Source organism: Oppia nitens, unplaced genomic scaffold (assembly GCF_028296485.1).
Source record: "Oppia nitens isolate AA-2021 unplaced genomic scaffold, nextdenovo-longstitch-racon4-pilon3 scaffold40_pilon_pilon_pilon, whole genome shotgun sequence".
NCBI classification, from domain to species: Eukaryota; Metazoa; Arthropoda; class Arachnida; order Sarcoptiformes; family Oppiidae; genus Oppia; species Oppia nitens.
The window spans coordinates 394510-420807 of record NW_026533222.1 but is presented as its reverse complement, the minus strand read 5'-3'; the positions used below and the strand labels follow the sequence as shown (position 1 = coordinate 420807).

The window sequence follows — 26298 nt, the reverse complement described above, 5'->3', positions numbered from 1 at the left end:
GTACTACACATACTGTACAATACATACATACATACTGTACTACACATACAGTGCTATACACATACAGTGCTATACATACACATACTATACATACACATGCTATACATACACATACTATACATAAACATACTGTACAATACATACACACACATACTCTACCAAAACATACAGTGCTATACATTTAATATTCAATAATGTAATTATACAGTATTTTACAGTATTGTTGTGTATTAATAATAATAGTAATACTAATACTATACTGTAGTAGTAATACTGTATGTATAATGCATTACAACTACAGTACTTTTTTTTATACATACATATAGTGTAAAAGTCAATTGTAATTAAAAAAAAATTAAATAAAAATTATTTAAATAACTAAATCAATCAATCAATTGGTGATTGCATTTGAAGAAAAAAAAGTGTTGATTATCACGGGTTGATCCCAACAATTGTGGACCAATTGATAGACGACTACTGGGATTAAAATAAAAACATATCGCGCGGCGTCCCTGAGATTTACCACCACTTGTTTTACTATACAAACTATCTATAGATAGATAGATAGGCCAGTCCTAGACACACACACACACCCGACAGTGGTCATCGGTATATCAGGACTTAACTGTCCCGACACACAAGTTGGTGGTCATCATCAACAACAACAATGACTTCGAGGAATGGCTTTAAGCGCAAAGTCTGCTACTATTATGACGGTATGTGTGTATTGTCGACTAACTTTCGGGTCGGCCGGAAAAAAAAACAGTGACCAAAAAAATGACCATTTTTTTCTATTTTATTGTTTAGCCGAAATCGGTAACTTCTACTACGGCAAGAAACACCCGATGAAACCGCATCGGATACGTATGACCCACGAACTGGTACTTATGTACGGCTTGTATCGCAAAATGGAAGTCTATGTAAGTAGTAGTGTTTATCTCGGCCCCCACCCCTCCCCCCCGTCACCCCGCGATGATGGCCATCACATCCGATGGTCACACACACATACCAATCGATAGCACACACAATAATAGACTATTGATTGATGATACCCCCTCCATTCCCCCTTCCCCCCCCATTGTTTATCTATGCTATCGGAAGGTCAAGGCCAACGGATCTCTTTTCTACCCTACCCCTCCCGCTCCCCCCCCGCGATGACCATCACACCCGATGGTCACATATACCTATCAATAGATAGCACACACAATAATAGACTATTGATTTGTGATACCCCCCTCTCTCCCCCTTCCCCCCATTGTTTATCTATGCCATCGGAAGGTCAAGGCCAACATATCTATACCCTATACCCACCCCCCTTCCGCCCCCCGATATGGACGGGGGAACTATTGATTGATTAAAATTATGGTTAAAAAGCCATTGTGTTTAATACACAGTAGTAGTAGTAGTAGTAGTAGTAGTAGTAGTATTAGACTAAATAAATGAGACATTTTTTCAATCACATAATTCAATGATAATTATCAAATTAATTGGTATTTATTGGTAATAATTAACTTTTTTTTATTTATGTCTTATTTAAATGGATTTGTTTGTCCATCACATCCAACAACGACAACAACAGAGACCACACAAAGCCAATGAAGAAGAGATGTCACGCTTTCATTCATCTGAATATATCCGTACACTTCGTAGTCTAGAACCGGATAATATGCATAACTTCGGACCTCAAATCAATTCATGTAAATATCGGCTGAAAATATTACCGATTATTACCGATAATAATTGAAATTTATTTATTTTCCGATTTTAACGGTAGTCTTGGCCGGCGAAGACTGTCCAATATTTAACGGTATGTACGAGTTTTGCCAGATATCGGCTGGCGGTTCCATTTCGGGTGCCATCAAACTGAATAAAAAGGCTACCGATATTGCCATCAATTGGGCCGGCGGTCTACATCACGCCAAAAAAGCCGAGGCCAGCGGCTTTTGCTATGTCAACGATATTGTATTAGGCATTATCGAGTTACTTAAATATCACCAGCGAGTCCTCTACATTGATATAGATGTCCATCACGGCGATGGTGTCGAGGAAGGTATGGGAAATGATATGTACAGTAGTAGTAGTAGTAGTAGTGTCTTATTATCGGTTAAATTGGTTATTAATTGTTTTATTTGTTTTATTTGATTACAACAAAAAGCGTTTTACATTACCGACCGAGTTATGACCGTTTCGTTTCATAAATTCGGTAAAAACTTTTTCCCCGAAACTGGTGACCTGAAAGATATTGGCGCCGAACGGGGCAAACACTATGCGATTAATGTACCGCTCAATGACGGCATCGATGATCTATCATTTGAAAGTATCTTTCAACCGGTCGTTTCGAAAGTATAGATGAAATTTTTGTTGTTGTTGTTGTTGACCGATAATTACCGATTAATTTACCGATTAAATTGTCCTCTCTTTTAAAAAGGTAATCGAAACCTATAGGCCAAACGTAATTGTACTGCAATGCGGTGCCGACTCCCTGACCGGCGATCGTTTAGGTGTTTTCAATTTGACACTCAAAGGTCACGGCAAGTGCCTGGAGTTTGTCAAAGGTTTCGACATACCGTTGCTGATATTGGGCGGCGGCGGCTATACTAAGAAAAATGTGGCCCGTTGTTGGACATACGAGACGGCCATTGCACTCAATACCGATTTACCTAACGGTTTGTTACTTTAATTGTTTGTTAGGGTAGAGTTTTTTTTATTAACCGGTAATTAACCACAAAAAAAATCCAAATTAATTGATCCAATGTATTGATTTCCTTCCTTCCCGTCCAAAATTATTACCCGTACGGTCCGGTAATCATTCATCATTAGATTTGCCACAAAACGACTACTTTGAGTATTACGCGCCTGACTTTAAACTACATATAAGTCCGTCCAATGCATTCAATCAGAATCCATATCAGAATTTAGAAAAAATTAAGTAATTAATTAAAAATTTTAATTAAAATTTAGACTAAAATTTACCGATAATTATGTTTTTTTTCTCCCCCAATAAAGAGCGACAATCTTTGAAAATCTACGATCAATACCTCACGCGCCGTCCGTCCAGATGCGAGACATTCCCAACAATTTTACGCTCATTAAACACGACAACGACGACGACAGCGATATAGACATGGATGACGACGATGGCGGTGATGATCCAGAAGTTAGGATCAGTCAACAGAGATCTGATCGACATATACTGCCCGATAATGAACTATCGGATAGTGAAGATGAAGGCGACGGTAGACGAGATGATAGCTGTCATCTGATCAGTCAACCGACTCAACCAAAGAAGCCAAAAGTCGAACAGCAGCCAATGGTTGTGGTGGCCACCAATGCCGGCGCCGCCACCGCTGCCGATGACTTATCTCAGTCTCCATCATCTACTACTACAACTAATCCACTATCATCTGCTTTAATGCACACAACGACTTCATCGTCGTCGTCATCGTCATCATCAACGACATCCTCCTCTACCACCACTACCACTACTAACGGTTTAGCCGTTAATCTAACCTCACCGGAGGCGGCGACCAACGTTTGATTATTATTATTATTATTATTAATATATTAATTGATTTTTTTTAATAAATATTAGTATATACTGTATATTGAATTTAAATGATAATTATTTTATTTTTTTTTTTATAACAAAAAAGTAGTTATTAAAAAAACTATCGATATATTTGATATACAAATACATTATTAACAGTAAATAATTTATATACAGACTATTATTTATTATTATTATTATTAACTGAATTTATTATTATTATTATTAACTTTTTTTTTAAAAAAAAAATTCATTTATATTTATTTTATTATTGCATTATTACCGATAATTTTTTTTTGTGTCATTTACCGTAAAACCTATTTGTAATATACCCGATAATAATACTGTTTGTATACCGTATATATACCATTACAGTATATATATACTGTATATCAAATATATATTTAATTTCAATTATAATTTTTTGAATTTATATATTTAAATTTGACAAAACAAAACAAAACAATAATTATTATATATTTTTTTAAAAAACTATAAATTTGATAATTTTTTTTTAATAATAATAATTATTAATTATTAAACAAACAAACATTTTGTACTTTTTTTTCATATACATATACAGTAGTACAACAAAAACATTGCCTGATGAAATAATAAACTATTGTTAAAATTAATTTTTTTTTTAAAAAAAGACAATATTTTTATATACTGTATATATATATATATATATATATGAGAAAACAAAAAAACATTTTATAAAAAAAAACTTCAATTTTCATATAAATTACATAACTTTGTATAATAATAAAAAAAACTCATTATTATTATTATCATAATTTTTTTTGGATGAATTTGATTTTTTTTGATTTTTTGAAATTAAATACATGAAAAACAACAAAACAAAAACAAAATGAATAATAATAATAATAATAACGATAATTATTAATCTAAACCTAAAAAGATAATTATTCTTCTAATGAAATGTTTTCATGTCTTCCTCTAACCAATGATGACAGCGTTACCTCCGATATGATAAACTCAAATGAGCTCCACTTTTGTTGCGACATCTAATTAATTACCGGTAATTACCGGTAAAAAAGACAAAAAAAAATCAAATCAATTGATCCCACAAAGTGTTTGTTTCCCACAACAAAAATATAATATAATTACCGTTTTTGATTGTTCGGTAAACTTGGACTTATTGAAGGCAACCGTACCATCGGTAACACTCAGGCCATAGTATTGGCATAACTGATATAAATATTTATCAGCTTTTTGTGCGTTAGTCTCAAATGGACACAACCAATGGCGTAGTGTTTCGATCGGGAACTGTGTATTCGGTGAACTATAGCCAACCGATAGTACTTTGATGGCCATTGCGTGCAATTTCGGTAGACTTATCGATGCTAATAGTGAAATGATTGGCGGTTTTAATGTTATCAACGATTGGATGATTGGATAGAAAAACTTTTTCTTATAGTTGACTACTATATGAAATGCAGTCAATACTAGTCGATGTTTTTTCAGTTCCGCCGGTAGTGTACCGTAACGGCTCAGGGCGTCATCCGAGTCCATATTATATAACAGATATATGGTCTCAAATAGTGGCCGATTTCGGGCATCGGACACGTCTACGAGCCGATCGTATCGTTTGAGTAGCGATTGAAGACATTCGCGTAGATGAGTATCATTGATATGTCTGTCGTATAGTCGAACTTCTTCGTCGCCAAAGCTGTTCCGATAAATCAAATCAAAAAACAATTAATTATTTAGTGATAATTAAGACCAACAATTGGTGGTAACAACAACTTCCTCATCGGGTAATCACTAACTAGTAATCAGAGTATATATGAAAGCGAACGCATTGTTCTAATACTGTCAGACAGAGTATGTCTTCTGATTGTTGAATAGACATGTCTTGACGTACGGCTCGGAGTCTGTCGAAGACATAGTCGTAAACAAGATTCCAGTTAACAGTTTCAATGGATATTACTCTGGAGGAAGAAAAAAGAAGACAAATATGATTAATCAATCAATTAATTAATTAAAACAATAAATAAATAAATAATTGATCCAATACTTTGACAGTAGATAATCGCACGTTTTGACCAACACTTTGATTGGCCGCAATTCGGCCGGCGATTGCATCGGCTGTCCAGCACTGGATCGACTAAACTGTTTGACAATCTTTCGTTTGTCGGCTTTTGGTCGGAAACTGTTCGGTAAAACAAAACAAAAACAAACACCAATTAGCTTAACCAACCAATCATTGGCCCGCAAATGGTCACAATGACCACTAGTGGACACACACATTGGACATACCTTTGTTTTTCCCGATTAGTTTTCTCCCGATAGGCTATAATCTCCGATTCTTTGGTCATTTCAAACTCGTGTAATAGGCCTTTATCTTCACGCCTGCAGACAATCAAACAATCGGTTAATTATACGGTAAACTATATACCCGACAGTTGGTGTACGGGACATACCATTTGATCTCATTTGGCGGACACATATCCATACAGAGGCCGACTATCGGCTTCATAGCCGCAGATTTTTTGTTGCAGCGGCCGTTCATCATCGGTAACTACCGCGGATCAATCAATTGGACAACTAATTACACACCATATATATCACGTACAACAATAGTCCCGATAATAACCGGATACCCGATTCATATACACACTAAATAGTAATACAATTTTAATTAATTAATTAAAACATTAATTAATACTATATTTGTTAAGTAATTACGGTTTACGTAATATTTTACTGTTTAATATAAAAGTAATAAACATTAAACACATATAAATAACGTTTCAAATAAATAAATAACATTTTTTTTTTGTTTTAAATAAAATAATAATTCAATCAATTGAGAAAAAAAATAGCGCTAGAGATCCTCATTTTAGTATTATGGGTAATACTAGAGGTCCTGTACTACTACTTGACATTAGTTTACATTTGATATCTATGGTAACTAAATATTTGGTCAACTTTTTTGACACTACTCTTAAATTACGTTATCATATTTATTGCTTACACAATAGCTTAATAGCAATAAATATGATAACGTAATTTAAGAGTAGTGTCAAAAAAGTTGACCAAATATTTAGTTACCATAGATATCAAATGTAAACTAATGTCAAGTAGTAGTACAGGACCTCTAGTATTACCCATAATACTAAAATGAGGATCTCTAGCGCTATTTTTTTTCTCAATTGATTGAATTATTATTTTAATCATAAAATACTTTTTTTAAAAACTTTATTGATTATTATTTTATATTTTTTAAATTTAAATAAATAAATAATAATTTAATTTATAATTAATTATTCTATAATAAGAAAAATTATTAAATTATTTTCTAATAAATCATAACTTATTATTTTGTTTTTGTTTTAATTTTTATTAATAGAATCTAATATTAAATATATAAAACATTTTTTAATGGGACGTTATTTATGTCTATTATCACCCATTGATAGTAATATCAATAACCCATAGAAAACCTCGTGTTTTGATTTTATTGTAATATTTTTTTTGTTTGTTTTTTAAGTATTATTGCCGACAATCGGGTAAATAATTACCGGTTATTACTTGACGGACACACACACCGAAAACCCGGCGCATAAAATATGGCATTAAATACGGTAAGAGAGTTGTCAACACTTCTGGCCAACAATTGGTCTCAATTACTGACCCGAAATATGTTTGTTTTATCCGCGGATAAATAGTTGACCAAAATTCCCGAAACTCGTGACCTGACCCGTATTGAACGTATTGGTGCCCATTCGCACATCCGCGGACTGGGTGTCGATGAACTACTGCAGCCGAAAGAAGTTGCCGAAGGTATGGTCGGCCAGATGACTGCTCGACGATCGGCAGCGATCGTAACCCGAATGATCAAAGAGGGTAAGATTGCCGGCCGTGCGGTACTGATTGCTGGCCAACCCGGTACTGGAAAGACAGCCATAGCAATGGGCATATCCAAGGCTATAGCTAGGGATACACCGTTTGTGGCCATTTCGGGATCGGAAATATTTTCGTTGGAAATGTCCAAATCCGAGGCACTGATGCAGGCCTTCCGTAAGGCCATATGTGTCCGCATTAAAGAGGAAACCGAGATAATCGAGGGCGAAGTGGTCGAAATACAAGTAGACCGGCCGGCGGCCACTACGGCTGCGGCTGCAACGGCCAATAAAGTCGGCAAATTGATTATCAAGACAACCGAAATGGAAACCGTTTACGATTTGGGACAGAAAATGATCGAAAGCCTGACCAAAGAAAAGGTTACCGCCGGCGATATCATTACCATCGATAAGGCTACGGGAAAGATCACCAAATTGGGTCGCAGTTTTACCCGGGCCCGCGATTACGATGCTATGGGACCGCAAACCAAGTTTGTCCAGTGTCCGGACGGTGAACTACAGAAGCGTAAAGAAGTCCAACATTTGGTTACTTTACACGAAATCGATGTCATTAACTCCCGAACTCAAGGATTTCTGGCCTTGTTTTCCGGAGATACGGGCGAAATCAAAGCCGAAGTCAGGGAACAAATCAATGCCAAAGTTAGCGAATGGAAAGAAGAAGGCAAAGCGGATATAGTTCCCGGCGTACTGTTTGTCGATGAGGTACACATGTTGGACATCGAGTGTTTTTCGTTTATCAATCGGGCCATTGAATCCGAGTTTGCACCCATACTGATAATGGCCACCAATCGCGGTATAACACGAATACGTGGTACGAATTACCGATCACCGCACGGCATACCCATCGATATGTTAGACCGATTGGTAATTATATCGACACAACCGTACAGTGAAAAAGAGATCAAAGAGATACTGAAGATCAGGTGTTCGGAGGAAGACGTCGATATGTCCGATGAAGCTATGGTTGTACTGACAAAGATTGCGACCTCCAGTTCCTTGAGATATGCACTCCAGTTGATAACCACTGGTCATTTGGTAGCATTGAAACGCCGTTCAACACAGGTTACCACCGATGATATCAAACGAGTCTATTCGCTGTTTCTGGACGAACGCCGTAGCGAAGAATTTCTCAAACAATATGAACAACAGTTTATGTTTCACGATATGATGACCAACGGTATGGAGGCTAACGGTTCCTACGGTAGTACAGCCGACAAGACAGTAGACAACACTACTACCACCGCAAACGCCAACAACAACAACAAGACATCACTGGAATCGATGGAAACTTCATAAAAAACATTTAGATCAAGAAAATCATTGATTTCATTGAATAACAATAACAACAAAAAAACTATAATTTTTTTGTTTTGTTTTATAACTTTCATCTCATAATTATTATTATTATTATCGATAGTATACTGTATATTGATATTGTATTGCATATAATAATAATAACTATATATATATATATTTTTTTGATCATTAAATTAATTATTTTTGATTATTATATTTTTCTCTCTAAAAAATTTTATTATTATTAATTTTTATTGTAATCAATATACGTCTAAATTAGACAAACAAACAAAAAATATAATAATAATATTAATTAATTTATATGTAATAAAAAAACTTATTTTTAATTTACAGATGAAATCTGTTTTATTTCTTTTTTTTATTTTTTTTTTATTTCTTTTTTTAATTTCTTTTTTAATTTCTTTTTTTTTTTTTTTTTGATTAATTAATTAATACATAATGTGATATAAATATTATAATAATAATATAGTTAAATATATATAAAAATATGGGTGTCCTATAGTATATGTCCCCAATTGTTGTATAATATTATTATAATTAATACCCTAAACTAAATTAAATTTAAATACAGTAGAAATAACTATTGATATATATATATATAGATACAACAATGAGGGGGTGTATACTATAGAATACCCAAAAAAATATAATAATAATAATAATTGTATAAAATAACTATAAAAAATTTTTGATTATATATTCAGTTAACTGTATATAATTAAATACAGTATATATATATATATATATTGATTATTACTTTAATTTAAAAAAAAAATCTATTATTTATTTAATTTATTTATTTTAACGGTTCATATAATTGTTGCCAAAGTTTACGCAACTGATGGCGTAATTGTGATTTTCGGTTCAATCGCCGATGCAATTGCCGTATAAGTGTATCGATGGCCAACCCATGGCCGACAGGTATATACCATTGACGGCCATTAGTGGGATAACGGCCAAACAAATCGTGTAATATTTGACGAATTTGTTGGACAGATGCCGACATATCCCGATATTCAACCGATTGACGATTGATTCGGATATTTAGGTCAAGTCGGATGTCCGATGCCTTAAACGGATAACACAGTTGGCTATTGATATCTATGCTATCGGCGACCGGATTATAGCCATAGAACAGGTATAAGCGATCGGCCGGTTGGGTATCGACGACGGCAGCGACCAATGATGGGTCCGTATGAAAATAGTTGTCATTACGGAACGGTTGCCGACACCGCGGACAATCGTTCGGTGCCGTAATCAATGGACTCGTAATGGCCATAATTACGCAACGGTAATGCAGGCCCGGTGTTTGGCGGCAATCGCACGCCTTGATTATGGGATTGTTGACCAAATCGGTGGCCACTTGTTTGCATCGGAGACATACGTCTGGACGATTGTCGTCGTCCAAGTTATTAACCGCAACAGCGGTTGCGGTCAATGTCTCAATCATCACTGCGGGCTCTTCATTGTCCACGTCATCGATCAGTTCAGCCGCAGCCGCCGTCGGTACGGTAATTATTGGCCAACCAGTGGCCGACAAATCAGCAAACAATTGATCCTCGTATTCATCCAAATCATCAATCAATTGTCTGGTGGCCATCAACTGGTCATTCACTAGCAAATCCAGTTCGTCATTACCGTCCGGGCGGCCATCACTTGCCGCCGGATGCCGATAATTGTTGATCAATTGGTCAGTTTCGTTGGCCATTATTATTATTATCGGGCAGTTATCGGTTAGTTGTGCTTTAAATTTCCTTAAATTTTTTTTTATATATATATAATGACCACAAAAAAAACTTTTTAAAAACTTTTTCAATACTAAGAAAAAAGTTTTTTTTCAAAGTTTCTATGGATTTGTTTTATTAGTAATAGAGAGTCAGTCAACCAATGCTTAAGTATACCAATGCTTATGTATACCAAATGCTTAGGTATATCAATGCGCTTATGTATATATATCAAGGCTTATGTATGTTTTAGTTTGTGTGTTTAGTTTAGTTGTGTACTGATTGACTGCTTTCAAGTGAATGATTAGGTTTACGAGTCTAGACATCGCCTTTTATAGACAACCGGAGTGTGTGTATTGCGTTATCATTAAATATATGTAGAGTTTGAGACAACTTTGGGAAAAAATATGGGGAAACAAAGTTCCCTATTAATAAATTCCCTAAAATTTTTACCAAAGGGAAATAAATAATATTTTCCATCCCTAGAAAAATCAAAATTTTGAATTAAAATTTAATTTAAGTGATACTATTTAACATTAATGCTTAATTTTTAAAAAATATTGTTAAATATTACATTTGTTATTAAAAAAATTTTATAATAAAACATTATTATTATTATTTAAGAGTTCAATAGTTACTACAGTACTTAAAAATTAAATAATTTAGATAATATTACTTTAAATAAATTTTTAATAAAAAATTATTTATAAAAAAAAAACATTTGACATTTGAACAAATAATTTGTATAACAATTCCCCCAAAATGGAGTATATATATATAGAAAATAAAATAAGGGATATGCGAACCCTAAATAATAATAATAATGTTGATGTAATACAATAGTATTTTTCTCAATATGTTAACAACAATTACGTCAATATAGATATGATGGGGGGAGGGGTAGAGATAGGGGGGGGGGTAATACTAATGTTTTAATACATAACATAATTATATTATATTTTTTATAAATCAATTTTATTTACGTATAATAAATTACACGTATATTATGTTTTAATTAAATAATAAAAATAGTATAATAATTAAGCGCCCAAAAAATTAGTTGTTAGTACAAAATGTTTAGATATTTTTGTAGAAACTATTATATACACAAAGCGCTCAAAAAGTCTACACAAAAAAATTGTTTTTTTTAGTGTCAATTGCATTGTATTATACGGTATAATTAGGGTTAGATTAGATACCCTCCCTCGTCTTATATTCCATAAGATCCTTATATTCCCTGTTCCCTGGGAAGACATATCCTTGTGGTATCACCTATCGTACCCTAACTCACATTACATAATGTTTAATTAAAAACACGTTTGTATAGTAAATGTCTACAAAATGTATTTAATGTTTTTACTAAATGTTTAATAATATTTGAATCATATTTTGTTTGAGTTATTACTAACATATTGGTCCCAATTGAAACACATAGTCATTGAGATTATGTACTTTTTAATGTATGACAAATTATATTTTCCCTTTCTAACGATCAAGGGAGGGAATATAATATATTTTCCATATTTTCCGGGAAAATTGGAGGGATTTTATTTGGGAACTTCCCTCCCTGGGAATCTCAATCTAACCCTAGGTATAATATAATATCACATTTAATGTAATATATAGTGATATACAGACTGTATATGTTTAGTACTAATTTAGTATTTATTAAACATCTATTTTTTATTTTATTTATTATTTATTTATTTTTAATTTATTTATTAATTTTATTTTATTTAATCATTGACTGTTGAATTGACTGAACCAGTAGTAGTAGTAGTAATAGTTTGGGATCAAATCAAGTGATAGTTTTGATGGTAGAGAGAGAGAGAGAGAGAGAGAGAGAGAGAGAGAGAGAGATCAACAAACAAAACTAAATTCAATTGATTGGTATGTATTTATAAACCTAATTATTATTATTATTACAATCATTATAATCACACACAACTGATAATTAAAATTAAATACTTTAAACATTAGTAAAAATGATTGTCAACCACAACAACGACAACCACAAAGACATCCAAAAAGACAACAACAAAATGTCAAACAAATTGTTTATATTGATTACCGTCGTCGTCATCGGGCTATTGACCACAACTAGCTATCTGTGGCTAAATATTTTCGGTCTAAATATTTCTACGGTAATAACTACCGACTATAATAACAATGGCCACAACCGTTTGGCGGCGGCTAACCAAACAACACTAGTCGACGCCATCGCCAACACCACCACTGCTACCGGTGTTTCGCAAAACATTTCTACCACTACTAGTCGTACAGATATTGCGGACACTGGTCTGAGAGCACCGGTAGATGGTCTGCATCAATGGATCAAACACTTCATCAACAATATCCCTATCGGTAGATACAAACCGAGGCCAACGGGCACCGACAGCAGCAGCACTACCCGTGCGGGTAATAACCAGCCAAAGCTGCCATCACTACCACTGCCGACAACAGTTGTCAACAACAACACTATATCGCAGCCGATAATCAGTCAAAACGGCCGCTTATTACGTAACAATAGCCCGCAAAATACTGGTAGCGAACCGCTGGCCAACTCCGTCGGCAGCAGCGGCGGCGGCGGCGGTGGTGTCGGCGATAATCGCCAACAACAACAAGAAACTGTGGGTTCCAATGATGATAGCCTACAGCCGATTGGAATCACCAGAGAGAAGGAGGAATGGGATCAATGGTTGCAACCATCGAAAGGCGAACCAAAACCCACAATCAATGACCCTATCGTTGATAATCAATTGACAACACCATTGCCTGTATTTCCATCAAGCAGAGGTGAGCCAAAGTCAAAACATTTATAAGTGATAAATGGCGGGGAGGGAGGGGTGGGCGCACAATGGGATTGGGACCACTACCACTACCATCACCATATTATATCAATATCCAATAGATCTTAACAAAAAAAACATTATCGAATTACAAATACAACCAAGTTAACATACAATATATATAACTAGAAACTAAAAAAAATCTAAATCATCTAGAGCAAACAATTAATTAATTTTAGTTTTTAATTTATATGTGATGATGATAGCTTAATTGATGATAGCTAGGTTAGTTTATTAAATAGTTTAGCTAGGTTAAGTTTGATTAGATAGTTTAGCTAGGTTAAGTTTATTATGATAGTTTAGCTATGTTAAGTTTGATTAGATAGTTTAGCTATGTTAAGTTTGATTAGATAGTTTAGCTATGTTAAGTTTGATTAGATAGTTTAGCTATGTTAAGTTTGATTAGATAGTTTAGCTATGTTAAGTTTATTATGATAGTTTAGCTAGTGATATACTAAAAAGTCAAGTATTTTTTTATATATATATAATATTGTATACAAACATACAATACTTAAATATTAACTTAAATTTTTATCATGTTTTTTTGAAATTTTTTTTTCAAAAAAAAAAAACAGTATTATATATTGATTCACTACAATTTTATTATTATTTAATTTGGTTTTAATTATTATTAGTATTATTACTGTATTTTTTTTAATAAATATTATTAATAATTAATATACTTTATATATACTCATATAAATGATTGAAAATGTTTTTTCCAAATATATTTTTTACTTAAGAAAAATAATATTCCAAATAATCATTTTTATATATATATACTGTATATCATAATTATTTTTAATGTATATATATATTATAATTATTTTTTTTTAAATAATTATCATGATCATAATACTTATTAATTATGATATTATAAATTGACCAAGCTCAAATTACATAAAAATCTAATTTTCTATTATATCTATATATAAAGTATATACTATATTTTATTGTATTAATTAAATTGTATTATAACTATTATTATTTAAAAAAAACTAGTATTACTATTTAACTATGCAATTGATTGAATTATTATATATTGTTTAAAAATTTGATAAAATGTTTATTAAATAGAAACCAAAGTTATTATTATTATTATGTAATTATCGGTAATTGAAAACAAAATAGATTTTTAAATAAAAAAAATGAAATTATTAATGTTATTGAATAAAATTTATTATTAAAGTATTAATCAATTGTATTAAAAATAATTATTTTGATTTATTGTTAATTTACTATAACTTTTATAATCTCATAATTATTTATTTGTTTGTTGAATATTTTCAAAATTGAATTACAGGTAATTATTTTACAATTAAACAAAACATTTAAAACAAATTGATTGAATGAATGAATGAATAATTTAATTCAATTGAAATTTACATATGATATTACAAACATAAAAAACATTACAATCATATCATATAATAATTATTAATACAACAACAAAAATCAATAAAATTAATTACAATATAAAAAAATCAATCAATCAATTAATTAATTGTTACACACATTTTAATGGTCACCCAAAATACTTCCCCCTCTCCCCCATCAGCATCGGTGGTTACCACCACTAATGGTAATGACTATCACCACAACACTAACCACACACTGTCGATGACCACCAATAAGTAGTACCGATATTTTGTCGAATAATTAAAAATTATTACAAACATAAATAATTAATATTACAATCAATCATATCATATAATTATTACAGTATTATTAATACAACAAAAAAATCAAATCAAATTAAATCAATGAAATTAATTACAATCAATCAATTGTTACACACAATGGTTACCACCACTGATGATGATGACTACCAACAACAACACTAACCACTGTCGATGATAATGATGACCACCACTGCTGTCGATGACCGTCGATGACCACCCAATCAGTACCGATATTTAGTCGAATAATCTTTGGGCGATACAACCAAACCGCGGCCTTTTCGGGCCCCCCGATAAACCGTTTCCAATATATCGGTCATTTCCTGTTTGTCCTCCAGTGCCCAATTAATCTTATTGTTATTACCGGTACCCAGGTCAATCATAATGTGTTTGTTGCGGAAAAAAAACATTATCGTACACGGATCGTACAGTTCGTACATTTTATTGAAATCGGGTACTTCGGTAATATCGACCAGATATATGACGGCAAAATTTTTGACCTTTTCGGCGATACCGTATAGGATTTCGTCCATTTTCATACAGGACGGGTCCCAATCGTGTCCGAAACGGATGACCACTACCCGATCTTCCTCCGATAGGATGGCCTGGTCGACTTGCCAGCCGTTTTGTAGATGTTGTAACATATAAGACATGATTATCGATTGGTTAGGTTAGGTTTGTCCACAGTCACCAGTAGCTGATCCCGAGGTTTAACCACTTGTTATAATTGTGTCAATCAATCAATCAGTCAATGTGTTTGTTGTTTACGTTTTTATTATTTTTTTTTGTTGACTATTAATACAGTATATCATTGATGACTATATGTATTAATACTGTACTGTAAAAAAATAACTAAATATTTTTTTTGTTGTTGACATTTTCTGGGCTTAATATATAGTTCATAGTCAACAATAATTTCCAATAGAATGTGTATTTAAATATAATAATAATATACAGTTAAAAAAACTGTTTGATTATATTCAAAACCATAACACTATACTAGCCGCCCACTAACATACTGTAGTAGTGTATGTATTAATATATGCGCGCACAATATTAGTAGTGTTTAATGCTTAAAGGGGCGGAGTTTTTTTTTAATAAAGCATAGATTATATGTTACCATAGTTATTATACACACTATTTAAATTTGTATGTATATATATTAAGTGTAATCTATATGATATATCTATGTGCTTGTGTGTGGTGCGTCTACTATTGTTTTGGTTTTGTATATAATCAAATAGTTTTTATTAATACAGTAGTAGTAGTAGTAGTATATCATTGAATACATATATATGAATACAGTTCTATTGAAATTATTTGTTGACTATAAGCTATACATTAAGCCCAGAAAATATCAACAAAATATTGTATAGTTTAAGACAACATTTAAATTAACAGCACTTTAAACTATTTGACCAACAATTACGTCCAGTATATAACTGTCCCCTATATACACAATACAATTTGATAAGCAATACCTTATAAGTTAATAATATAATAATAAAGTAATCATACAAGTGGTTTGGCGGGGGGGTTGACGTAATTGATGACATATGTTATTATAGGACACAATGTGTGAATAAAAAAAACTTTTTTGCGCCAAAAGTTTATTACTTTTTTTTGTTACAATAGTTTAATAGACTTTTAATAATACATTTCAATACATATATAACAAAAACATTTGGTTTTTTAAAAGTCAAGTCAAACACACCATTGAAGTCAATATTGACTGAAGAAGTTTGGGATCAATTGATTTGATTAACAAATAAAGTGATTAATTAATTAGTTAACCAATCAATCAATCAGTTAAAAGACAAACCAAAGACAATGGCTGTAAGTATTTACATATCTTCAGTACAATTGATTCAATCAATCAATCGTTTCATTCATTTTCATCAACAACTTCTTCCTCCTCTTCATGTCATTCATGTCATAGTCGAGTGACAGTCGACAGTCTGACGATGACATCAACAGCCGTCCACCAGTTTTGTCGCCGCCATCGCCGGGATTACCGTTCGAAGCGGACAACGACGAAATACCCGACGATAATATGCTAATGATGACCGACGACGACGAATCGGTGGCCAGTCCGCCGGCTAGCGATGCTGACCAGGAAAATCGTCGCCCGATTGTTCGCGACGGACGACTCGGTGCTGGCGGCGGTGGTCGTAGAGGCGGTGGCAGCCGTGGAAGGGATGTTCTCGTATCGGACGACGAAAGCGGCGAAGAACTGTTTGGCGATAACTTTGAGATGGATTATAGGCCGCGACCCGAACTGGATGTCTACGAACAGGATATGCTCGACGACGACGCGGGCGTATCGGAGCTATCGCTGGGCGAACGTATTACAGCCGAAGCCGAAATGAGAGCCAGAGATAGAGCCGCCGGTCGGCTGACTGGTCGTATGCGCCGCGGACTGGATGTATACGACGAATCGGAGGACGGCGACGGTTCGGATCGTCCGCACGTTCGTCGGCGACAACAGCGGGCTCAGCAACGACGGGCCGAACTGTTCGGCGAAGGAGAAGCCGAAGAAATGATCGAAAGTATTGAGAATCTGGAGGACACACGGGGTATGACTGTCAGGGAATGGGTAGTACAGATGGCACCGAAACGGGAGATTTATAACCGATTCAAGAACTTTTTGAGGACGTGTACGGATGAAAAAGGTAGGAATGTCTTCAGGGATAAGATCCGGTCGATGAGTGAAGAAAATAAACAAAGTTTCGAAGTGGACTATCATTTGTTGGCCGCTTCGGAACAAGTGTTGGCCTATTTCCTGCCGGACGCACCCATCGAAATGCTAGAAATATTCAACGAAGCGGCCAAAGATGTTGTACTATCGATGTTTCCGATGTACGAACGTATAGCCAAAGAAATATTCATCCGTATCACTGATTTACCATTGATTGAAGACATCCGATCCCTACGACAACTACATCTGAATCAATTGATTCGTACACACGGCGTGATTACATCGACCACTACTGTACTGCCGCAGCTATCGCTTGTCAAATACGATTGCATTAAATGTAAATACATTTTGGGACCGTTTATCCAAAATCAAACCGAAGAAGTCCGTCCCGGTTCGTGTCCTGAATGTCAATCTTCGGGTCCGTTTTCGATTAATATGGAAGAAACTATTTACCAAAACTATCAGCGAATAACTATTCAGGAAAGTCCGGGTAAAATAAGTGCCGGTCGTATACCGCGATCGAAAGATGCCATACTATTGGGTGATCTGTGCGATACCTGTAGACCGGGCGATGAGATTGAACTTACGGGAGTGTATACCAACTCATATGACGGTTCGCTGAATATAGCACACGGTTTCCCAGTATTTTCCACCGTTATTATGGCCAATCATATACTGAAAAAAGATAACTGGTCAGCAATCGGTTCAATACTAACGGACGATGATATTAGTCGTATACTTGAACTATCCAAAGATCATCGGATAGCCGATCGGATATTTGCATCGATGGCACCGTCCATTTATGGCCACAAAAATGTTAAGCGCGCTATTGCCCTGTCGTTGTTTGGCGGCGAAAGTAAAAACCCGGGTAACAAACATCGCCTGAGAGGTGACATCAATGTCCTGCTGTGCGGTGATCCGGGAACTGCTAAATCACAGTTTCTGAAATATATAACCAAAGTTGCATCGCGTGCCGTGTTTACCACCGGCCAGGGAGCCAGCGCTGTCGGTTTGACGGCTTATGTCCAGAAAAGTCCCGTAACACGCGAATGGACTCTTGAAGCCGGTGCTCTTGTTCTGGCCGATCGCGGTATTTGCCTGATTGACGAGTTCGACAAAATGTCCGATAAGGACAGGACATCCATTCACGAAGCTATGGAACAACAGAGTATATCCATATCCAAAGCGGGTATTGTGGCCTCATTGCAGGCCCGATGCGCTGTCATTGCAGCGGCCAATCCCATTGGTGGCCGCTACGACATTGGACTGACATTTTCGCAGAATGTCGACCTAACCGAACCCATTATATCACGTTTCGATATCATATGTGTGGTCAGGGATCAAGTAGATCCCTATGCTGACGAACAATTGGCCAAATTTGTTGTCCGATCGCATATCAAACATCACCCGAACGCTACCGACGACGATATTGCTCAGGTCAGAGATGCCGATACTATGGATGTAATTGAAAAAGAAAATACCAACGAGTCGTCGGGTTTGATGGACGAAATAGACATCGAACCCATACCGCAGGATCTGCTACGGAAGTATCTGGTCTACGCTCGCGAGCGGGTACGGCCAAAGTTGGCCAAATTTGACCAGGATAAAGTATCGAAGTTGTATTCGGAACTACGACGCGAATCACTGTTGACCGGTTCGATACCGATAACTGTCCGACACATCGAAAGTATCATTCGGTGCGCCGAAGCACACGCTCGGATGCATTTGCGCGATACGGTCGGCGACCAAGATGTCAGTGTATCCATTCAGACGGTTCTCGAGAGTTTCATTGATACACAAAAGTATAGTGTTATGAAATCCATGCGAAAGGTTAGTACTGTACTGTCTATCTGTCTGTCCATTGAATGGCTGGAACTAATAGATTGATTTTTTTCTGTCTCTCTCTCACTGTCCAGACATTCGGCCGATACTTTCAGCGATCAAATACCGAACTATTGTTTACAATATTACGTCAGATGGTTCACGAAGAGCTAACACTCCTGAGGAGCCGATCGACTGCCGGTGCCGTTGTCGAGAAGGTCGAGATCAATGAGAAAGATTTTGCCCAAAAGGTATACATCCCATACATTCAAACAAAACACACCCTAAACCTAACCTAACATTGTTTTACTAATTGATTGATTGATTTTTTTCCCGTCCCGTTCCCGCGATATTAGGCCCGACAGCTAGAGATTCAACATTTGCGTGCCTTTTACGACAGCCGAGCCTTTGCACTGCAGAACTATCTGTACGATTCAGTTAACAAAAAAATTATACAAAAATTTTAAATTGAATTTTTTGATAATCACTTTATTTTTTTTAAATGATATTTAATTATTAACTTTTTTTTAATTATTTTAATTAATTAATTGCTATATATATTTTTGTAATTAATTTAATTACTAATTAACTAATCAATCAATGATTTTGTTGTCCAAATCAATCACATTATATCACCAATACTTTGATTACTCAATGATTATACATATCATAATCGACACCAAAAATTAATTAATTAATTGTTTTTATTATTTTTTTTAATAATTGTTTGCATAAAATTTATTAATTAATTACTGTGTATTTAATTATTATTTTTTTAATTTTATAAACAATTTGTTTTTTTTGTGTATACAATACTGTAATTATTAATAAATATCTTTTTTCAATCTCAATTTTTTTTGAAAAATTAATTTACTAGAAATAATATATATATATATTTTATTATACATTTATTATATATTATATTTATTTGATATATAAATATATATACTTTTTTTTTAATTTAATCAAACATCTAAAAAAATATATATATAATTTAATAATTTAATACTTATAAAATATCAATAATGTAATAATAATATGTGTAATAAATATATATATATATATATATATATATATATATATAAATTTGTTGTAAATATGATCCAAAATAATTAAATACCAAATATAATAAAACACAATCTCATATTGTTTTTTGTATAAATTAATAGTAAAAACTTAAATAATTTATATATAATTTTGTTATTTAAAAAAAATAAATAATAAAATAAACTGTTTGTTTAGTTTATAACATATATTGATTAATACATTTTAAAATTAATATTACAATTACATAAATTAATTTGTTTTTACAATGTTTAACATAATTATTATATTAAGTAAATATTTTTTTTTGCTAAAATTTAATATATTTACTCTAAATTAAATTATAGATTATTTTTTATTATTATTATTAATATATTTTAATTTTTATATATAAAAAAGCATTTCTTAATAGTATTTATAATGTTGTTATCGCATCGGATCTACAAATCGGTAACTATCCGCCGGTAACGGATACCAATCAATGCGGTATCGGTCGCCAATCGACTCTAATGTCTGGCCAGTGTTTGCGTTGGTTTGATAGTCGCCAACAATTGCTGCCCGATATTTATAACGGTAGACGGGCCCAATCGGGCGAGTTTCCCTATATTGTCCTAATAGTGGCCTGGGATATTAGTCCCGAAGATAATGAAACTTACTGGCAAAAAGGGTTAGTACTGTTGGCGGTGGTGGGGGTCGGGTCGGAGGGGCTTAATATGGAAAATAAGTATCTAAAAAAAAGTTTAGGTACTATAATGGAGCTGATGTTAACAATTTTTATAGCATTTTTTTTGCATAAATTTGAGTAAATTCCGACTAAATTCCTATTAAATTACAACAAAATTAGAACAAAATTCGCACTGAATTCCTACTAAATTCCCACAAAATTCCCACTAAATTCCCAATAAATTCCCAATAAATTTCCACTAAATTACCACTAAATTCCTACTAAATTCCTACTAAATTCCTATTAAATTCTTAATAAATTCCCAATAAATAAATAAATAGCTATATATATATATATATATACAGTAAATTTATATATATATAATTAATTAGCACCTGTACGGGTAGTATACTCAACGAGCACTGGTTTGTAACGGCCGCCCATTGTTTTGAGTTAGACTGCGAACAACTTGACGACGGTATTTGCATATATACTATACATCCGGGTATTATCGATAGACACGATTTGGGTATGGATTATGGTCTGGAAAATCTGATTATACACGAAAACTATACACTAATGAACCGAACCGTTACAATGGATATTGCATTAGTCAAAGTCAATCAACGAATGAATTTTACGGGAAATATCGTCGGCGGTAATGATGGTCACTATCGACAGTTAAACAGTATTTGTTTGCCGGCAGAGCCTACTATTGATGGCCATATCCGTGACGACGACAACGACCACTACGAGTATGGATTGATGGCTGGTTTTGGTGTTACAGCCGACGGTAATATTGCCGATAGTTTGCAAACGGGTTGGACTCGTATACCACCACTTCAACAACAGCAGTCAGTGGACAGTCAGCTTATTGTCATACCATCACAGTATCCATTTCATGGAGGAACCTATCCATGTTATGTTAGTTTTTTGTTTGTTTGTTTTTTTACATATAATTTAGTAATTTTTTAAACAATTTATTATTAAATATATAATATAAAGTTTATATATTTACTTTTCTATAAACTTATCTAATTTTATCCATGTATGTATATATATGTGTATATATATATATATATACTCTATGTATGTATATGTATGCCTGTAATTATGTGTGTATGTATGTATGTGTGTAAGTGTGTGTGTATGTATGTATGTGTGTGTATGTGTGTGTATATGTGTGTATGTGTGTGTATATGTGTGTGTATGTGTGTGTATGTGTGTGTATATGTGTGTATGTGTGTGTATATGTGTGTATGTGTGTGTATGTGTGAGTATGTGTGTGTATGTATGTATATGTGTGTGTGTGTGTTTGTCTATGTATGTATTTTATAAATAAATAAATAAATATATATATATCATCTAATTATCAATTAGTTTTCAAATATAATAAACAGTAAATATTATACTAAAAATATTTTATTTATTTATTTATTTTTTGTTGTAAAAATAGGGTGATTCTGGCGGTCCATTAGTCCAGTACGTGGACGGTAGGGCTGTCCTAATTGGTATATCAGTATCGGTTTTCGGTAAATTTATTGGCGAAACCTGTCAGACAATCAATGCCAGCGAATCGGTTGGTTTTAAATACATTCGGGTGACTGAAAAACTTGAATGGATTCTAACGGAAATTTTAAATAATTAAATAAAAAAATTGTTTAACATTTTTAATTAAATTTTTATTAATTAATTGATTGAAAAAAATTGATTTATAAAATCTTAATATTTTCCATTAGTAGTAATAGTAGTTTTTTTTAATATATTTAATAGTTATATAGTTAATTATAATACAGTTTTATTAATCATTTAAAATATATATATATTTATAATATTAATAAAATCTAATTAAGTAATCTTTAATTAATTAATTGAAATTATACTTATAATAATGATTAGAAATTTTGATATTAAATAATTCAATATAATTATATTACAATTAAATTATTATTATTATTACTGTAATTAATTGTTTGCATAAAATTTATTAATTAATTACTGTTTAATTAATTTTGTTAAAAAAAAGTTTTTATAGACTATTTTTTTGTTGTTGTATACTATACTATAATTATTAATAAATATTTTTATCAATTTCTATTTTTTTTTGAAAAATTAATTACTAAAAAGAAAATATATATATATTTTGATTATAAATTTATGATATTTGATATTTATTTGATATATAAATACCTTATATATATATATTTTAATTTAAACAAATATTTAAAAAATAATATATATTTAATTATAATTTATAGTGTTTAATAATAATATACATATAAAATATCAATAATGTAATAATAATAGTAAGTGTAATAAATATATATATATATTTTTAAAAATATGATACGAAATAATTAAATATCAGATATTAATAAAACTGAATCGCATTTTTACATTTAAATTAATAATAAAACTTATATATAATTTATATATTTTTTTGAATTTTTAAAAATTAAAAAAATTAACTGTTTGTTTAGTATATAACATATTAATTGATTAATACATTTTTAAAAAATTAATATTGCAATTACTAAAAATTAATTTAATAAAATCTAAAAATAATGTTTATCATAATTATTATATTAAGTAAATATTTTTTATTTAAAATATTTAATAACATTTAAAATTTTTAAAATTAAATTATAAAATAATTTTTTTATTTAAATTTTATTATTTATAAAAACTAGCATTTCTTAATAGTATTTGTAATGTCGTTATCGCATCGGATCTACAAATCGGTAACTATCCTAACCTAACGGATACCACCAATCAGTGCGGTGTCGGTCGTCAATCGACTCTGATGTCTGGCCAGTGTTTGCGTTGGTTTGATAGTAGCCAACAATTGCTGCCCGATATTTATAACGGTAGACGGGCACAATCGGGCGAGTTTCCCTATATTGTCCTAATAGTGGCCTGGGATATTAGTCCCGACGATAATGAAAGTTTCTATCAAAAAGGGTTAGTATCATTTTTTTTACAGTAGGGGAAAGGGGGGGGTATTGAGGGGGCGGGTGGTAGTAAAATATCAACAACAACAAAAAATCATATTTTATTAGTATTTTATTATATATATATTTATTTATTTTATTGGTAATATATTTTACACAATACTAATTAATTTTTTTGAACATAACAACATTTTTTTTCTAAATAATTAATTAAATAGTTAAAAACTAACTAATTATTGTTTATAGTTATAGTTGTTTTTTATTATCTTATATTGTATGAAAATATTTTATGTAAAACTTTTTAAAAATTTTAATATTGGTAAAATTAATATTAGATTTTTTTTAAATGTTAATTTTATGAGTCTTTTAAGTTATATTAAGTTGTGTGAATATTTTTGTCTTTTTTAAGGAAATTTATGTTAGAATTTATGTGAATTTATTATGAATTTATGAAAATTTATTATGATTTTTTGAGAATTTATTAATAATTTATTGGGAATTTTATAAGGAATTTATTTTAAAATATAAGAAAATAATAAATTACAAATAAATCATAAATTAATTCCCAATTTAAATTCCCCTTTAAATTACTAATAAATAAATATATATAAAGTATATATACATAATTTTAGTAAATTCCCACTAAATTCTCACTAAAATACCGCTAAATGTCCACAAAATTTACACAAAATTTCTACTAAATTCTCAATAATTTTCCAGTAAATTCTTAATAAATAATTTTTTTTATATATTATATATATATATATACCTAAAATTGATTGATTGCAGCACCTGTACGGGTAGTATACTCAATGAGCACTGGATAGTAACCGCTGCCCATTGTTTCGAAGTTGTCTGCGACTATGAAAACGGTTGCGCCTATACTATACATCCGGGTATTATCGATAGACACGATTCGGTGGATTTGGATATGGATTACGGTTACGATAATATTATTATACACGAACTATATATGGAAATGAACCGAAGCGATACAGTGGACATTGCATTGGTCAGAGTCAATAGGACAATGAATTTTACGGCCAATATCATCGGCAACGGCGGCGACGGTAACGGTGGTCACTATCGACAGTTGAACAGTATTTGTTTGCCGGCAGCGCCTATTGGTGGACATATTATTGACAACAATGACGACCACTACGAGTATGGATTGATGGCCGGCTTTGGTGTTACACTGGACGGTAGGGTTGCCGATAGTTTGCAAACTGGTTGGACTCGTATACCAACCCGCCATCAGCAGCAACAACTGTCAGCCGAAAGTGATCAGCTTATTATCATACCATCGCAGTATCCATTTCCTGGCGGATCCTATATTTGTTTTGTTAGTTATTGTTTTTATATGAATTTTATAGTGTGTGTGTGTGTATGTGTATGAATGTGTGTGTGTGTGTGTGTATGTATGTGTGTGTATGTGTGTGTATGTATGTGTGTGTATGTATGTGTGTGTATGTATGTGTGTGTGTGTATGTGTATTTGTGTGTATGTATGTGTGTGTATGTGTATAAATGTGTGTGTCTGTATATGTGTATCTGTATGTGTGTCTATGTGTATCTATGTGTGTGTGTGTGTGTGTGTCTGAATATGTGTGTGTCTATGCTTGTATGTATGTATGCTTTGTGTGTATGTGTTGGTATCTGTGTATCTCTATGTTTAGTTTTCAAATATATATTTTATATTACATTAAATAATATACTATAAATATTATTAGTTATTTATTTTTTTTAATTAAAAAAGGGTGATTCTGGCGGTCCATTAGTCCAGTACGTCAACGGTAGGGCTGTCCTAATTGGTATATCAGTATCGGTTTTCGGTAATATACAGGTCCCTGTAACCTGTAGTACAATCAATTCAACCAAACCGGTTGGTTTTAAGTACATACGGGTGACTGAAAAACTAGATTGGATTCTAACGGAAATTTTAGATGAAAAATAAAATTAACATTTAATTAAATTTAATTAATTAAATTAATTGACAAATTAATTAGTGGTGGGGGATGTAAATTAATTTTATAAAATCTATATATTTATTTGCTAATTATTATTAGTTATAATTTTTTTTTATCTAGTTGCTTTTGATACAGTATATTACTAAAT

At 32.3% G+C, this 26298-nt stretch overlaps 7 protein-coding genes across 7 annotated transcripts; 5 read left to right on the top strand and 2 right to left on the bottom strand.

Moving 5' to 3' along the window:
* The first annotated feature begins 297 nt into the window (after positions 1–297).
* Positions 298–3558, top strand: LOC128959077 (histone deacetylase 1-like). The gene is made up of 8 exons (XM_054305021.1): positions 298–716; positions 808–920; positions 1580–1697; positions 1775–2050; positions 2156–2343; positions 2429–2666; positions 2821–2929; positions 3007–3558. Exons 1-8 carry the CDS (start codon positions 668–670, stop codon positions 3536–3538), a joined length of 1623 nt encoding a protein of 540 aa, XP_054160996.1. The 5' UTR covers positions 298–667; the 3' UTR covers positions 3539–3558.
* A 915-nt stretch (positions 3559–4473) lies between these two features.
* LOC128959058 (germinal-center associated nuclear protein-like) lies at positions 4474–6273 on the bottom strand. The gene is made up of 6 exons (XM_054305002.1): positions 5995–6273; positions 5831–5923; positions 5589–5723; positions 5341–5502; positions 4679–5240; positions 4474–4575 (listed from the first exon to the last, which is right to left on the bottom strand). The coding sequence occupies exons 1-6, from the start codon at positions 6084–6086 to the stop codon at positions 4474–4476; spliced, it is 1146 nt and encodes a 381-aa protein (XP_054160977.1). The 5' UTR covers positions 6087–6273.
* Positions 6274–6967: 694 nt separating this feature from the next.
* Positions 6968–8759, top strand: LOC128959078 (ruvB-like 2). The gene is made up of 2 exons (XM_054305022.1): positions 6968–7158; positions 7243–8759. Exons 1-2 carry the CDS (start codon positions 7144–7146, stop codon positions 8731–8733), a joined length of 1506 nt encoding a protein of 501 aa, XP_054160997.1. The 5' UTR covers positions 6968–7143; the 3' UTR covers positions 8734–8759.
* A 3490-nt stretch (positions 8760–12249) lies between these two features.
* On the top strand, positions 12250–13318 carry LOC128959074 (uncharacterized). The gene is made up of 2 exons (XM_054305018.1): positions 12250–12368; positions 12459–13318. Exon 2 carries the CDS (start codon positions 12464–12466, stop codon positions 13298–13300), a length of 837 nt encoding a protein of 278 aa, XP_054160993.1. The 5' UTR covers positions 12250–12368; positions 12459–12463; the 3' UTR covers positions 13301–13318.
* Positions 13319–14789: 1471 nt separating this feature from the next.
* Positions 14790–15794, bottom strand: LOC128959037 (thioredoxin-like protein 4A). The gene has a single exon (XM_054304980.1). The coding sequence runs from the start codon at positions 15657–15659 to the stop codon at positions 15231–15233; it is 429 nt and encodes a 142-aa protein (XP_054160955.1). The 5' UTR covers positions 15660–15794; the 3' UTR covers positions 14790–15230.
* An 848-nt stretch (positions 15795–16642) lies between these two features.
* LOC128959076 (DNA replication licensing factor mcm2-like) lies at positions 16643–19992 on the top strand. The gene is made up of 4 exons (XM_054305020.1): positions 16643–16842; positions 16946–19534; positions 19621–19776; positions 19882–19992. The coding sequence occupies exons 1-4, from the start codon at positions 16837–16839 to the stop codon at positions 19990–19992; spliced, it is 2862 nt and encodes a 953-aa protein (XP_054160995.1). The 5' UTR covers positions 16643–16836.
* A 1084-nt stretch (positions 19993–21076) lies between these two features.
* LOC128959057 (uncharacterized) lies at positions 21077–26137 on the top strand. Its single transcript, XM_054305001.1, has 6 exons — positions 21077–21236; positions 21626–22157; positions 22690–22816; positions 23924–24194; positions 24974–25526; positions 25940–26137. Exons 1-6 carry the CDS (start codon positions 21079–21081, stop codon positions 26135–26137), a joined length of 1839 nt encoding a protein of 612 aa, XP_054160976.1. The 5' UTR covers positions 21077–21078.
* The last annotated feature ends 161 nt before the right edge of the window (positions 26138–26298 follow it).